The sequence below is a fragment of the Chiloscyllium punctatum genome, chromosome 26 (assembly GCF_047496795.1).
Source record: "Chiloscyllium punctatum isolate Juve2018m chromosome 26, sChiPun1.3, whole genome shotgun sequence".
NCBI classification, from domain to species: Eukaryota; Metazoa; Chordata; class Chondrichthyes; order Orectolobiformes; family Hemiscylliidae; genus Chiloscyllium; species Chiloscyllium punctatum.
Window position 1 is genome coordinate 3,707,931 of NC_092764.1, and position 16,573 is coordinate 3,724,503.

Consider the following 16,573-nt stretch of genomic DNA (forward strand, 5'->3'; position numbering starts at 1 on the left):
GGGACTTAAACATTCAGTACTCCCTGCGCTACCCAGTGACGCTACATTTTAGCCATGAAGGGTCCGTGTACAACTTCGGAGAAAGCCAAGGAATTTTTGGACTCTCTTGTAAGAGTTAATTGATGTTGTTTTGCCCCCCCCCCCCCACCTCCATCCCGGTTTACCCCCCCTTTTTTTTCCTTTTATACCTTACTGTTTAATATTATCTCCGGGGGGTGAGGAGAGGGGTTTATTTATTTGTTCTTCACTTAGCGATTTTCTCACTTTTTTTTTATTTATATGTATAGGCCGGGGGGGGGGTCGAGTTAGTGTAGGTGGGGGGAGGTAGTTACCTTATCCTATTTTATCTCTGTCTTTAGGAGAGGGGTTGTTTTCCCCTGTTATTTTGCATTACTATATTTAACTATTATTTGTTGAGACTGTAATTTGATAGTTATATATGTTCATACATGGTATTAACATTACCAAATATATCTAGGTGTTGGTGTGGGTGGGGGGGGGTGGGGGGTAGGGTACTCACTGTTAATTCTAGCTCAGTAGTATATTTGAATTTTCTGTATCCTATCGTGGGGTGCCTGGGTCAAGGGTGGGGCACTGGTTGGGAGAGGATATGATGGGCTTTTAGAAAGGAAGTGATGCCCCCTGGGAACAAGGGGGAAAATCTCCATTTAAATATGTTGTTTTTTATTTAGAAATAGTTTTTTTATTATATTGATGTGAGTGTATTAAAGAGCCTTTATTTTTGTGAATTTTATATGCTCTATGCTCGGGACGTTTTGGATAGGGTTTCTTCTCTCGAGGGGTCTCGGATTTGCCCGGTGATTATGGTTAATCAGTCGGTTAAATGGTGCACCTGGAATGTCAAGGGGACTAATTCACCAATCAAAAGGAAGAAAATATTATCAAACCTCAAAAAAGAAAGGGTTGATATAGCTCTCCTACAGGAGACACACTTATTGGATAAAGAACACTTGAAATTACGACTGGGAAGAGATTATTTTCCATTCTCTCTTTCTGTGCAAGGGACAATATTTTGGTAAACTGGGTGGCTGAGGGCCCTCATGGACTTTTGAGTTGGCACAGAATAATTATGGAATATATTCCCCCTGACTTCCTTACAAATATGGTGCACCAAAAAACCAAATTATTCCATAAAATATGGCAGCCTTTCTTGAATTAGACAAAGAAGGCGTTTGGTATGCTTTCCTTTATTGGTCAGAGTATTGAGTACAGGAGTTGGGAGGTCATGTTGCGGCCGTACAGGACATTGGTTAGGCCACTGTTGGATTATTGTGTGCAATTCTGGTCTCCTTCCTATCAGAAAGATGTTGTGAAATTTGAAAGGGTTCAGAAAAGATTTACAAGGATGTTGCCAGGGTTGGAGGATTTAACAAAGAACAAAATAACTTAAGCCTTGGAACAGGCCCTTCGGCCCTCCAGGCCTGAGCTGATCTAAATCCAGTCTAAACCTGTCGCCCAATTCCTAATCATCTGTATCCCTCTCTCCCCACCTACTCATGCATCTGTCCGGATGCACCTTAAATGAATCTCCCAATTAAAGGGAGCTATAGGGAGAAGTTGAAAAGGCTGGGGCTGTTTTCCCTGGAGTGTCGAAGACTTTATAGAGGTTTATAAAGGTGACTTTATAAAGGTGACTTTATAGAGGTTTATAAAATCATGAAGGGTGTGGATCGGATAAATAGACAGAGTTTCTTCCCTGGGGTGGGGAGTCCAGAACTAGAGGGCATAGGCTTAGGGTGAGAGGGCAAAGAGGATGCAGAGGGTGGTATGTGTATGGAATGAGCTGCCAGAGGAAGTGGTGGAAGCTGGTATAATTGCAACATTTAAAAGGCATTGGATGGGTGTATGAATAAGAAGGATTTGGAGGGATCCCTTGGGCCAAGGGCTGGCAGGTGGGACTAGATTAGATTGGGATATCTGGTTGGCATGGACGAGTTGGACCGAAGGGTCTGTTTCTGTGCTGTACATCTCTAAGACTCTTTCTACAAACAGGTGAGAAGGTGGAACTCAGTCCCTCTGGGATTGAGTGAGGTGAACAGGAGAGATGTATTTTATAGGGATTGGAATGGGGTCAGCCAGCTGAACCTTATAGAATATGAGTTCCCTGATTGGGGCTGTTAATCTGGCTGACAGGTAAAAAGGGGAGTAGCATTGCTCCTACCAGATCTTGCTTGTGACTGGTCCCTTGGCCACATGGTGTTTTTCCTGGTGGTAGAAATATTGAATAACATTGTGGTGGCACGGTGGCACAGTGGTTAGCACTGCTGCCTCACAGCGCCAGAGACCTGGGTTCAATTCCCGCCTCAGGCGACTGACTGTGTGGAGTTTGCACATTCTCCCCGTGTCTGCGTGGGTTTCCTCCGGGTGCTCCGGTTTCCTCCCACAGTCCAAAGATGTGCAGGTCAGGTGAATTGGCCGTGCTAAATTGCCCATAGTGTTAGGTAAGGGGTAGATGTAGGGGTATGGGTGGGTTGCGCTTCAGCGGGTCAGTGTGGACTTGTTGGGCCAAAGGGCCTGTTTCCACACTGTAAGTAATCTGATCTAAATTATTTGCAGAATGGTACACACGCGTGCAAGCGCACGCACACACGTGCACGTGCACACACACACACACCCCACGGGTGCTGTGGGGAACATTAAGCACTACTGCTGTATACCAGCAGTGTGGGGATAACCAAAAATAAAACAAAAAGGGGAGTGTTAGAGATACTGACACGCTGGTACCTGATTGTATGAGGCTGTACTGTAGTCAAGGACTGTCTATGTGTAAATAAAGGGTGATTTGGTGATGGGATACCAGCCTCTGAGGAGTTCTTTCACATTTAATGGGAGTTTTAGAGAGAAATGAACAGGGTTGTGATGAGTTTCAGAGGCGGAACGATGTGTGGAAACGACTGGAGCATATGGTTAGTACGACCTGTTGGGGCCAAATGGCTTCTATCCTTTCTGTACGTTCTGTATAATCCCATGAGTCTGTTTCAATCCACCTCGTTATGAATGAATGATTTTTGAATCTATTTAAAAATGTTAAAGCTGTTGACTCCGGGTTGAAGGAGGAATGTACTTTCCATCGTTGGAATTGTGCAAACTGCTCTGAGTGTTTTTCGTTTGTTCCCTGCCAGGATCTATTAAGTGGAACTACTATCTCTGAATTTCGGCTTCAATCCACTCCACTCACCGAGTGTTGCATCAGTTACGACAACCAAAGGTGATCTCTCAACTATTTCTGATTTCAAAACCACTATCTATAAACCCTTTCTCTGCAGAGTGAGTGAGAGATGTTAACTTTGGTGCAACTGGCAGTTTAATTCTAAAATCAGATTCACTGTCAACTGGGAGTTGTGGGATCTTGCTGTGTGCAAATTAGCTGCAATGAAGTAGTGACCGTACATCAGACAATCTAGCAGCAATGAGATCATGGCTGGTCTGATTAACTTCAGCTCCACTTCCCTGCCTTGTTCCCCTGCCTGATTTAAGTGAAAACATTTCAAAGACTAGTATTTGAGGGTCTCGTGGTGCAGTGGAAGTAAGTCACTGGATCCAGATTAAAGTCCCACCAAATATGCAAAAGCAACTCTGAGAAGGTGGATTTGAAAGTATCTACAAAAGCTAGTCTTTCTCTTTCTAAGCGTAATTGTTTTGGACTGCAAGTTATGACTATCTCACTCTGGCAAAGAGCATTTATATCTTTCATAGCTGCAACAGGGCTGCAGAGTGGAGGTCTGACTTGCTGGTAGTGGGATTGTAAATCAGCTCAAGCTCTGCAGTCCTGCCCCATCCAGTTGTGAACGGTGGTGGACAATTAAACAACTCCCTGGAGGAGGAGGCTCCACAAATATCCCTATCCTCAGTGATGGAGGAGCCCAGCACATCAGGGCAAAAGATAAGGCTGAAGAATTTGCAGCAATCTTCAGCCAGAAATGTCAAGTGAATGATTCATCTTGGCCTCCTTCAGTGGTTCCCAGCTTTACAGACACCAGTCTTCAGTCAGTTCAATTGACTCCATGTGAAATGAAGAAAAGGTTGAAAGTACAGGATACTGCACAGACTCTGGGCCCTGACGACATAAGACCATCAGACTTGGGGGAACATTAGGCCATTCACTCTATTGAGTCTGCTCTGCCATTTCATTCATGGCTGATATTTTTCTGAGGTCCATTCTCCTGCCTTCTCTGTGTAACCCTTGAAGAAATTCTTTCTCATCTCTGTCCCTTTACTCTGAGGCTGTGCCCTCAGGTCCTCCTCTCTCCTACCAAATGAAACGTCTTCTCCACATCCACTCGATCCAGGCCTCTCAGTATGCTGTAAATTTCAGATTCCCCCCTCATCCTTCTAAACTCCATCAAGTACAGACCCTGGGTTTTTAACTGCCCCTCCTATGACAAGCCCTTTATCCCCAGGATCATTCCTGTAAAATATGAACTCTTGTCCTGTTTAGTAGCCTCAGCATCTTGTCAAAGGCCTTCTGAAAATCCATGTAGATCACGTCTATTGGCTCTCCTTTGTCTAACTTATTCGCTACCTCGTCAAAGAATGCTGACAGATCAGTAAGGCATGACCTTCCAGTCCCATTTAACCATGCACTTCCAAGTACTCCCCCTTCAGACTCTAAAATCTTTTCAACTATGGAGGTCTGCCTCCCTCCCTTCTTAAATTTTCCAGCACTCGTACTGAAGATGTGTGCTCCAGAACTTGCCTCTCCCCTAGACAAGCTGTTCCAGTCCAGTTACAACACAGGCATCTACCTGACAATGAGAAAAACTGCCCAGGTATGTCCTGTACATAAAAAGCAGGATGAATCCAACCCGGCTAATTACCGTTCCATCGGCCTACTCTCCATCCTCAGTAAAGTGATGGACGGTGTCAGTAACTGAGCTACCAAGCAGCACCTGTTCAGCAATAACCTGCTCAGTGACACCCCGTTTGGGTTCCCCCAGGGTCACTCAGCTCCTGACCTCATTCCAGCCTTGGGTCAAACATGGACAAAGGAGCTGGATTCCAGAGGGGAGGGGAGAGGGACAGCTCTTGATATCAAGGCAGCATTTGACCGAGTGTGGCATTAAGGAACTCAGGCAAAACTAGAATCAGTGGGTATCGGGGGCAAACTCTCTGGTGGTTGGAGTCACACACGACACATAGGGAGGTGGTTGTGCTTGTTGGAGGTCAGTCATCTCAGCTTCAGGACATCTCTGTAGGAGTTCCTCAGGGTATTGTCCTAGACCCACCTGACTTTATCTGTTTCTTCAACAACCTTCTCTCAATCATAAGGTCCGAAGTGGGTGGTAGGGGTGAGGGATGAGAGGTGCAGTGTGGTTGGAAGCAAGAGCACGTGCTGTAGCTCTGAGTGGAATCCTCTTCCGAGTGTCCAGTCTGTCAGTTCCTGGGTGACAGGTGGAAATATTGGCCAGAGGTGTCCCCACCCAGGTGTGAACTCTGGCAGAGGGGGAGAAGGGTTGGGGTTTGGATAGGGGGCACACCATCACCCCACCAAATTAAGTACTCTTCCTGTCTCCCTTCCAATACCCTTCCATGCCACCTGCAGGAGCAGAGGTTTCTTCACAATCTGAATACTCACTTTGGACTGGTATCAGTTTGTAGTCTGTAACTCAGCCTCACCCTCTTCCTTTGTTTGAAACTACAGAATTTTTACCACCTCATGGGACAAATCATTGAAAGCATGGGACGTTGAAACTGGAAAAGTTTTGGTAGGTGTTTATTCAGAATGCATCTCAACTGGTGACGCTCAGTCAATGGTGGGTATGTGTGTATGTGAGGAATTTGGTGGTGAATAGACGTATCTGCACCTCTCAGGAGGATTGTGTGGGAATGTTGTATGAGTGACTGTCAATAAATAGTAGAGGGACAGGAAAGGTTATCATTTACCGATTTTTACAACATCTTCTCCTGTATTTCTATGAACTCAGAGAAACTGCAGGGGCACTAATGTCCTGGGCAGGAGATTTGCTAGACTACTTTGGGGTGGTTTAAACTGGTTTGGTCCAGGGATGGGAACCAAGGCTACAGATCAGAGGAGAGGATAGTTGTTGAATGGGCAGAAGTAGAATGCAGAGAGTCTGTCAGGAAGGATACAGAGTAGAGAGGGCAAATGGATGGGTTAAAGTGTGTGTGTTTCAATGTAAGGAGTGTCAGGAATAAGAGTGATGAACTTAGAGCATGGATCAGTACTTGGAACTATGATGTTGTGGCCGTAACAGAGACATGGATTTCACAGGGGCAGGAATGGTTGATGGATTTTCCAGGGTTTAGATCATTTAAAAATAACAGGGAGGGGGTAAGAGGGGGAGGAGCATTGTGAATTACAGAGTGCATCACAGCTGCAGAAAAGGAGGTTGTTGAGGAGGGTTTGTCTACTGAGTCAGTATGGGTGGGAGTCAGTAACAGAAAAGGAGCAGTCACTTTATTGAGTGTTTTCTATAGACACCTCAATAGCAGCAGAGAGATGGAAGAACAGGTTGGACAGCAGATCTTGGAAAGGTACAGATGTAACAGAGTTGTTGTTGTTATGGGTGACTTCAACTTCCCCAATATTGATTGGAACCTCCTTAGTGCAGATGGTCTGGATGGAGCCGATTGTGTCAGGTGTGTACAGGAGGGATTCCTGACTCGATATGTAGATAGGTCGACTGGGGGGAGGCCATATTGGATTTGGTGCTGGGCAACGAACCTGGCCAGGTGTCAGATCTCTCGGTGGGAGAGCATTTCGGTGACAGTGACAACTGCCTCACGTTTACCACAGCCATGGAGAGGGATAGGAACAGACAATATGGGAAGGTATGTAATTGGGGGAGGGGAAATTATACGTCCATCAGACAAGAGCTGTGGGGTATAAATTGGGAACAATTGTTCTTCGGAAAATGCACAATAGAAATGTGGAAGCTGTTTAAGGAGCACTTGTTACGAGTGTTGGCTCAATTCAAAGCACTTCACTGCGCCTCGGTACACATGACAATAAATTCAATTCAATTCAATTCAGCTTTGTCCCACTGAGACAGGCAAGGAATGGTAAGGTGAAGGAGCCTTGGATGACAAAAGAAGAGCAGCTTCTCATCAGGAGGAAGAAGGAAGCTTACTTAAGATCGGGGAAATAAGGATCTGGCACAGCTTTGGAGGGTTACAGGGTAGCTAGGAAAGAGCCCAAAAATGGACTGAGGACAGCTAGGAGGGGATATGAAAAAGCCTTGGTGAGAAGGATTAGGGAAATCCCAAAGGCTTTCTACACTTACGTGAGGAATAAGAGAATGACCAGAGAGAGGGTAGGGCCGATCAGGGATAGTGGAGGGAACTTGTGTCTGGGGTCTGAAACAGTGGGGGAGGCCTTAAGTGAGTTTTTTTTTGCTTCAGTATTCACTAGAGAGAGGGACCTTGTTGATAGTGAGAACACCATGGACCAGGTTATATGCTTGAACAGATTGATATTAAGGAAGTGCATGTGCTGGAAATTCTGGGAAGCATCAAGATAGATAAGTCCCCAGGGTTGGACCAGACATATCCAAGGTTACTGGATTAGAGTGGTGCTCTATTCCTGATAGAGCCCTCTATTCCTGATGAAGGGCTTTTGCCCGAAACGTCGATTTTCCTGCTCCTTGGATGCTGCCTGACCTGCTGTGCTTTTCCAGCACCACTCTGATCCAAACTCGGGTTTCCAGCATCTGCAGTCCTTGTTTTTACCTATATCCGAGGTTACTATGGGAAGCGATGAATGAGATTGTTGCTCCTGTGGCGATGATCTTTGCATCCTCACTCTCCATGGGAGTAGGACCGGATAATTGGAGGGAGGTTTTGTTCAAGAAAGGGAATCGGGAATTCCAGGCCAGTCAGTCTTACGTCTGTGGTAAGCAAGGTACTGGAAAGGATTCTGAGAGATAGGATTTATGACTATTTGGAAAAACATAGTGTGATTAGAGACAGTCAGATGGCTTTGAGAGGGGCAGGTCATGCCTCACAAGCCTTATTGAGTTCTTTGAGGATGTGACAAGACAAGCAGTGGAGGTGCTGTCTATAGATTTCAGTAAGGCATTTGATAAGGTTCCCCAAGATAGGCTCATTCAGAAAAGTTGGAGGTATGGGATACAGGGATATTTGGCTATCTGGAAACAGAATTGGCTGGCCGATAGAAGTCGGCGAGTGGTAGTGGATGGAAAGTATTCCGCCTGGAGGTCAGTGGTGTCCCGCACAGATCTGTCCTTGGGCCTCTGCTCTTTGTAGATTTTATAAATGACTTGGATGAAGAAGTGGAAGGGGTGGTTAGTAATTTGCTGATGACACAAATGTCAATGGTGTTGGAGATAGTGTCGAGGGCTGTTGCAGGCTACAACAAGTCATCGACAGGATGTAGAGCTGGGCTGAGAAGTGGCAGATGGAATTCAACCTGGATAAATGCAAAGTGATTCAGTTTGGAAGGTCAAATTTGAATGCAGAATGCAGGGTTAAAGACAGGATTCTTGGCGGTGTGGAGGAACAGCAGAAACTTGGGGTCCATATACATAGATCCCTCAAAGTTGCCACCCAAGTTGTTAGGGTTGTTAAGAAGGCTTATGGTGTTTTGGCTTTCATCAACTGGGAGATTGAGTTTAAGACGTGAGATTTTGCTGCAGCTCTATAAAATCCTGGTTACACCACACTTGGAATATTGTGTCCAGTTCTGGTCGCCTCATTATAGGAAGGATGTAGGTGCTTTAGAGAGGGTGCAGAGGAGATTTACCAGGATGCTGCCTGAACTGGAGGGCATGTCTTGTGAAGAACGGTTGAGGGAGCTCGGGCTTTTCACTCTGGAGAGAAGAAGGAAGAGAGGTGACTTGATCGAGGTGTACAAGGTAATGAGAGGAATAGACAGAGTGGATAGCCAGGGACCTTTTCCCAGATCAGAAATGGCTATCACAAGGGGGCATAATTTTAAGGTGATTGAAGGAAGGTTTAGGGGAGATGGCAGAGGTAGGTTTTTTACCCAGAGAGTGGTGGGTGTGTGGAATGCACTGTCAGCGGTGGGAGTAGAGTCAGGGACATTAGGGACATTTAAGCGACTGCTGGACAAGCACATGGATGGCAGTAAATTGAGGGGTGTGTAGGTTAGGGTGATCTTAGATTAAGATAAATGCTGGGCAAAACATCATGGGCCAAAGGGCCTGTACTGTGCTGTACTGCTCTATGTTCTATAAACCTTGTGTCGATACACATTTCTGCACATCTTCCTGTTATCAGGCCTCCTTGTCAGACATTTTGTTAACATTTCTCACTGAAGTTGCCAATGAACCATTCAGGGGTTGGATTCCCAGGCTCTCGTACCGATGGTGACTGCTGCCATTAGTGAACTCTGCCGTTCCTGGCAGTACCACTCACCCCTTCAGGAAGACTCACCACCATGATCCTGGGTATGCAGCGATTGTCTTATCAGCAAACAGGTTTGGACTCTACTCACTGAAGTTTAAAAGCATGAGAGGTGAAACATAGGGGATTCTGAAGGGGTTTGACTGGATAAATGCAGAGAGAATATTTCTCCTTGTGGGAGAGCCTGGGATCAGAGGGCACAATCTTAGAATAAAGTGGGGAGGGGCACCAATTTCACGCTGAGATGAGGAAGAATTTCTCCTCACAGATGGTAGAGTGCCTTTGGAACTCCTTGCTACAGGGAGCTGTGGGGGTAGAGTCCTTGTGTATATTTAAGGCTGAGGTAGATTCTTGCTCAGTAGGGAGGTCAAGGGACATGAGGAATGTGGGATCATCCATGGTTCTACTGAATGGTGTAACGGGATCAAGGGGCCAAATGGCCTACTCCTGTTCCTATTTCCTATGTCTTACGTCTGAAATGGTGTCACCCCCTGTCAACCTTACCAGCTTATGTTACACTCAATTCCTATATTTGGAGCACATAGCCCCATTGGAGGAACCCACTCATCACTCAGGAATAGATCGAGAGGAAGTTGCTCAAAGGCCCAATGTGATCATTACCTGAAACCCCAACAGCTGCCTCCTAACTTGTGTTCAGCAAGCTTTCTCAGTGAAGAGGCAGCTTGAGGAATTTATAATAACTTCTGCTATTGCAGTCTTTCTGGAATGCCTCTGGACTGTTTTGTGGACATGTAGTTGTGGAGTGTTCCTGTATTTGGAGGTGGGGGGGTGGGGGGATGTTGCAGCTTCAGGGAGGATGTGGGATTGAGTGACCAGGCCACACACAGGCTGCATCCGGTAGGTGGGCAGCAGTGACACTGCCTCTGGCTCTGCTGCCTGACAGGAAGATGGCATAGAGTCCTCTGCCCAGTTAGAGCCAGCCTTCACCATAGCTCCCTGGTGGTGACAGGATGCTGCCTGACAGGTCAGTCGGTGCATCCTGCAACAACAACGTGACAGACCAATTGGGATCCTCTGCAACAGGAGATGTCTATAACCCTGTGAACTAACACACAAGCCCCCCCCCCCCCCCCCCCCAGTCCTGATCCCTGCACTGGCCACAATCCACTCCTCACTCACCATGTGTTGCTCCCACTCGAATCTATCCCTGAAAGTGAGTGCAGTGCTAGTATCTGAGCTGGAGGCTGCAAGGGTCAGCACCAAATGATGGAACCTGTCTGTCAATGCAGTGCTGCTTTTCCCTCTCACTCCCTACCCCCACCTCACCAGCATCAACATCCCCCCCTCCTGCTGCCGCTGGGGCAGCTGACTGGATAGGGGCCAGTTCCACGGGATCTCTAAGCAGGAACTTGGGTTGGGATGGGGAAGGAGAGTGCAGAGGGCCTGATGATGGGGTGGGGGGAGGGAGGAGTGTAAGGGAAGCTGGTCGTGGCTAGACAGCAGCATGAGGGTGAGCTGGAAGCTGGCAAGGTGCATTGTGCAACACCATACTGTCATCCACAATGATCTCTGTGAGGCCAGAGAGCACACGCTCCAGCAGAATTGATCCATGGGGCTGGGAGCCAGTGGGTCCAGGGGATGCAGGTCTCTCCTAGTGGCCCCACTCTTGTATGTCACCTTGTCAGGCAGGAAGAGGGCAGTATGTCAATAATGATTCACTCTGTGTTTGGGTGATGGGACTGTCATGGCTGAATATGGATGGAGATGGAGAGAAGGAGAGATAGGTGTGAGGCTGGCAGCATTTGACCATGAGGGTGGGTGAGGTGAAGTGTGGACTGAGATCGGAGTGTCAGGAGTGAGGGGATGAGGGTGTGGGCAATGCAGTGAGTGGGGATTAGAGGTGAATGGGGTATTTGGGAGTAACTGAAATGGATGGCGGTGATTGGGATGTATGAGAGTAGACGGAGAATAGCAGAGTGAGCACAATTTATGGGGCTGAGTAGGAGATATGGAGCCAAATGAGGCATATTGGAGTAGAAGGGATGCTGTGGGGTGGCAGGGGTATGTATGGGGTAAGAGAGGTGAATGAGAGTGGGGAATGTGGACGTGAGAGAGATTTATGTGTGAGTGGGTATAAAGGAGGTTATGTTGGGTAAATGGGGCTGTGTTGGGTTGATAGGGTTGAGAAAATCAATCCACTTACTGCTAGGGGATTAACAGAACAGTGGGTTTAATGGGATGTGTTTACCAAAGAGCCAGTCCAGGCACAATGGGCAGAATAGCCTCTATCGTTGTCTAACTGCTTGAACAGCTCCTCTCTTCTCTATTAGTGGTCTGTGATTCACACACGACCATTGACCTGCTGCGATGTGTCTCTCGATGGGAAGTACATTGTGACTGGGAGTGATATTGACAATGCTGTTTATGTCAGAGCCACTGAAACTGGGGAGAGCATCGCAAACCTGCAAGGTAAGTGTCACGGTTAGCACCACCCCTGGAGGATGGGCCCTGGATAGGATGGGCACCAGGACTCTTGGTGAAGGAGGGCATAGCTGGGGAGGGAACAGTAAACATCTGGGAAAGGGAGACAGTATCTTCCAAAACTGTCACCATTACCACTTACAAGGACAAGGTCAGCAGAGCAGCAGCACCTTCTCAAGGGGCAATTAGGAATGGGCAATAAATACTGGACCAGCTAGCAATGCCCTAATCCATGAATGAATAAAGGAACATGGAGGAGTTTGAATGTAGGGGAGAGAGGAAGGCAATGGTGGTGGAATGGAGGGTGAAGAGAATGGCAAGGGGAGTGGGAGTAGATCATGGAGGGGAATAGCGAGTCAGATCGTGCAGGTGTGCAGTGGGAGGAGTGTGTGGGAATTCCCTAGCCCCCTTCATCCACTCGCCCTCTCTCCCATTCCTCCCCCCACCTTCCTTCACCAATGACATTCCTCCCCAGCACCATTGCCAGGCTCTCTAAGGGTGAGTGACATCTGCAGTGAGTTTGTGGATTACTGAGGGAGGATTGTAGCTGGGCACTGAGGGAGGATTGGGACTGGGCACTGAGGGAGGATTGGGACTGGGCACTGAGGGAGGATTGTAGCTGGGCACTGAGGGAGGATTGTAGCTGGGCACTGAGGGAGGATTGTAGCTGGGCACTGAGGAAGGATTGGGATTGGACACTGAGGGAGGATTGTAGCTGGGCACTGAGGGAGGATTGGGACTGGGCACTGAGGGAGGATTGGGACTGGACACTGAGGGAGGATTGGGACTGGACACTGAGGGAGGATTGGGACTGGACACTGAGGGAGGATTGGGACTGGACACTGAGGGAGGATTGGGACTGGACACTGAGGGAGGATTGGGACTGGACACTGAGGGAGGATTGGGACTGGACACTGAGGGAGGATTGGGACTGGACACTGAGGGAGGATTGGGACTGGGCACTGAGGGAGGATTGGGACTGGGCACTGAGGGAGGATTGGGACTGGGCACTGAGGGAGGATTGGGACTGGGCACTGAGGGAGGATTGGGACTGAACACTGAGGGAGGATTGGGACTGGGCACTGAGGGAGGATTGGGACTGAACACTGAGGGAGGATTGGGACTGGGCACTGAGGGAGGATTGGGACTGGGCACTGAGGGAGGATTGGGACTGGGCACTGAGGGAGGATTGGGACTGGGCACTGAGGGAGGATTGGGACTGGGCACTGAGGAAGGATTGGGACTGGGCACTGAGGGAGGATTGGGACTGGGCACTGAGGGAGGATTGGGACTGGGCACTGAGGGAGGATTGGGACTGAACACTGAGGGAGGATTGGGACTGGGCACTGAGGGAGGATTGGGACTGAACACTGAGGGAGGATTGGGACTGGGCACTGAGGGAGGATTGGGACTGGGCACTGAGGGAGGATTGGGACTGAACACTGAGGGAGGATTGGGACTGAACACTGAGGGAGGATTGGGACTGAACACTGAGGGAGGATTGGGACTGGGCACTGAGGGAGGATTGGGACTGGGCACTGAGGGAGGATTGGGACTGGGCACTGAGGGAGGATTGGGACTGGGCACTGAGGGAGGATTGGGACTGGGCACTGAGGGAGGATTGGGACTGGGCACTGAGGGAGGATTGGGACTGGGCACTGAGGGAGGATTGGGACTGGGCACTGAGGGAGGATTGGGACTGGACACTGAGGGAGGATTGGGACTGGGCACTGACTGAGTGTGGATTGTAGCTGGACGCTGAGTGAGGGAGGTTTGTAATTACTGACTGAGTGTGGATTGTAATTATTCTCTGCCTGGTTCTCCCAGAACAGCACCGCAGCACTGTGACAAGCTGCTGTTTCCATCCAGATGGACAGAGATTGGCATCTACATCCTGTGACGGGACTGCCCGAATCTGGGACATGTCAGTGAAGAGAACAACCATGACGTTGAGGAAGTACGGAGATAACTTTAATTGGAGTTTTAACTGGGAAGGGGCTGGAAATATTGCAGCAGGCTCATAGGATCATTTCTACATTAAGGGATAGATTTGAAGGATGGGGAAGGCTGAAGTAACCTTAAACCTTGGTTAGTCAACACTTTGACCAGTAGATGCTCTGGAAAAGCTGCATAAAAATATGTAATGCGATGATAGGTGACATACTTCTGTGCCTTAGTGTCAATTTAATGTTTGATAATGCTCAAGCGAGGCCTAGCGACACATCCGTTCAGGTTGTTGTTATAGTTATCAGGAAAAGCTGAAGAGACTGGAATGTATTTTCACTCCTTCCCAGGCACAGGAACGTGGTGTCAGATTGCTGCTTCAGCCAGACCGGTAACGTACTGTGCACAGCCTCCTGGGACAGGTCGCTGCTGGTGTGGGACATCACCGTGGGCGATTTCCGATCCCGGGGCCCACAGAGTCTCAGTGATGGTCACCAGGGTTGCATCAGTTCCTGTGTGATCTCCAACGATGGTGAGCACATTCAATAAACAAAGCTGGTCCCAAGCCTGCAGTCTACAGCTTCACAAACAGCTTTTCAACTCAATGTCCAGTCAAGGCAATCAGCAATCAATTAGTGACAAAAAAAGACCAAAGTCTCATCTGATCTCACTCTTACCCTCTACAGACTCTGACAGTGCGGCACTCCCTCAGCACTGACCCTCCGACAGTGCGGCACTCCCTCAGCACTGACCCTCCGACAGTGCGGCACTCCCTCAGCACTGACCCTCCTACAGTGTGGCACTCCCTCTGCACTGACCCTCCGACAGTGCGGCACTCCCTCAGCACAGACTCTCCTACAGTGCGGCACTCCTTCAGCACTGACCCTCCGACAGTGTGGCACTCCCTCTGCACTGACCCTCCGACAGTGCGGCCCTCTGCACTGACCCTCCGACAGTGTGGCACTCCCTCTGCACTGACCCTCCGACAGTGTGGCACTCCCTCAGCACAGACCCTCCTACAGTGCCCACTCCCTCAGCACTGACCCTCTGACAGTGCGACACTCCCTCAGCACTGACCCTCCGACAGTGCCCACTCCCTCAGCGCTGACCCTCCGACAGTGCAGCACTCCCACAGCATGACCCTCCGACAGTGCGGCACTCCCTCAGCACTGACCCTCTGACAGTGTTGCACTCCCTTGGTATTGAGTATGTGTTGTGCTCAGGCCTGTCAAATGGGGTTTGAACTGAATATCCTGAAGTTGTGGCTATGTGTGCGACCCCCTGAACCTTAGCTGCCAGTATGTTGCTCTCCTTCACTGTACTCTGTTCTTGTTCAATAGCAACGCTGATTGTAGCTGGCTCTTACGACCAAACCATATCGATATGGGACACAGCCGGACTGTACAGGAAACTGGTTTTAAAGGTTTGTTAAACTTCATATTGGAGTAAACACATTGGGACACAACTATTCCTATCCCTGCGAGCCACGAGCATCTGTGACAGGCTGTTGGGATGGTCGTGTTTAGGGAGAGATATTTGTGGGTTGTGGGGAGAAAGGAGGTATCAGGGAGAGGGGCAGGTTGGAGTGTGGACATTGGAGGTTAGTGGGAAGTGAGGAGGCAGCAATGGCTTTTAGTGGTATTATTGATCCAGAAACACAGCTAACGTTCTGGGGACCCGAGTTTGAACCTCGCCACGGCAGATGGTGGATCTTGAATTTAATAAAACAAATCTGGAATTAACAATCTACTGATCGCCAGGAATCCACAGTCAGTTGTCAGAAAAACCCATCTGGTTCACTATTGTCCTTTAGGGAAGGAAATCTGCCATCGTGGACTTCACCAGTTTCCTCATCTCCACCCCCCCCCCCACAAACCTTGTCCCAGTTCCAACCTTCCAGCTCAGTGCTGTTCCCATGACCTGTCCTACCTGCCAATCTCCCTTCCCACCTATCCACTTCACCCTCCCCCTGACCTATCACCTCCATCCCCACCCCCATTCACCCATTGTACTCTTGGCTACCTCCCCCTCCCCCCCGCCCATTTATCTCTCCACCCTGGAGGCTCCTTGCCTTCATTCCTGATGAAGGGCTTTTGCCCGAAACGTCAATTTTCCTGTTCCTCGGATGCTGCCTGACCTGCTGTGCTTTTCCAGCACCACTCTAATCTAGACTCTGATCTCCAGCATCTGCAGTCCTCCTGCTCTGGCCTCCATGTGATTCCAGACCCACAGCAATGTGGATGACTCTCAGCTGCCCTCTGAAATGGCTTAACAAGCCAATTGTACCAATTGTTTCAAAGCCTCAAAGAAATGAAACTGAACAGATCACTGGCACGGACCTAGGCAGTGGAAAAGACAACGACAGAAACTGTCCTGCCAACCCTGCAGGACCCTCCTCACTAACATCTGGGGGCTCGTGCCAACATTGGGAGATCTGTCTCACAGACTAGTCAAGGAACAGCCCGACACATCCATACTCTCAGAATCATACCTTACAGACAACATCCCAGACCCCACCATCACCAGCCCTGGATATGTCACGTCCCACCAGCAGGACCGACCCAGCGGGGAGGGGGGGTACAGCACAGTGGGATACAGTCAGGACGGAGTTGCCCTGGGAGTCCTCAACATTGACTCCGGATCCCATGAAGTCTCATGGTTTCAGGTTAAACAGGAGCAAGGAAACCCCCTGCTGATTACCCCGTACCGTCCTCCCTCAGCTGATGAATCGTTACCCCCTCCATGTTGAACAACACTTGGAGGAAGCACTGAGGGTGGCAAGGCCACAGAATGTCCTCTGGGTGGGGAATTTCACTGTCCA

General features: G+C 48.9%; 1 protein-coding gene across 2 annotated transcripts in view; it reads left to right on the forward strand.

Moving 5' to 3' along the window:
• The window catches only part of LOC140496254 (WD repeat-containing protein 88-like), a 38,703-nt gene that overhangs the window by 12,733 nt on the left and 9,397 nt on the right, over nt 1-16,573 (forward strand). For both annotated transcript variants that reach the window (XM_072595783.1, XM_072595784.1), the window contains exons 3-8: nt 3,144-3,229; nt 5,663-5,726; nt 11,658-11,796; nt 13,636-13,765; nt 14,103-14,284; nt 15,093-15,175. In XM_072595783.1, coding sequence (XP_072451884.1) covers nt 3,144-3,229; nt 5,663-5,726; nt 11,658-11,796; nt 13,636-13,765; nt 14,103-14,284; nt 15,093-15,175 — 684 coding nt within the window. The remainder of the gene's footprint in view (nt 1-3,143; nt 3,230-5,662; nt 5,727-11,657; nt 11,797-13,635; nt 13,766-14,102; nt 14,285-15,092; nt 15,176-16,573) is intronic.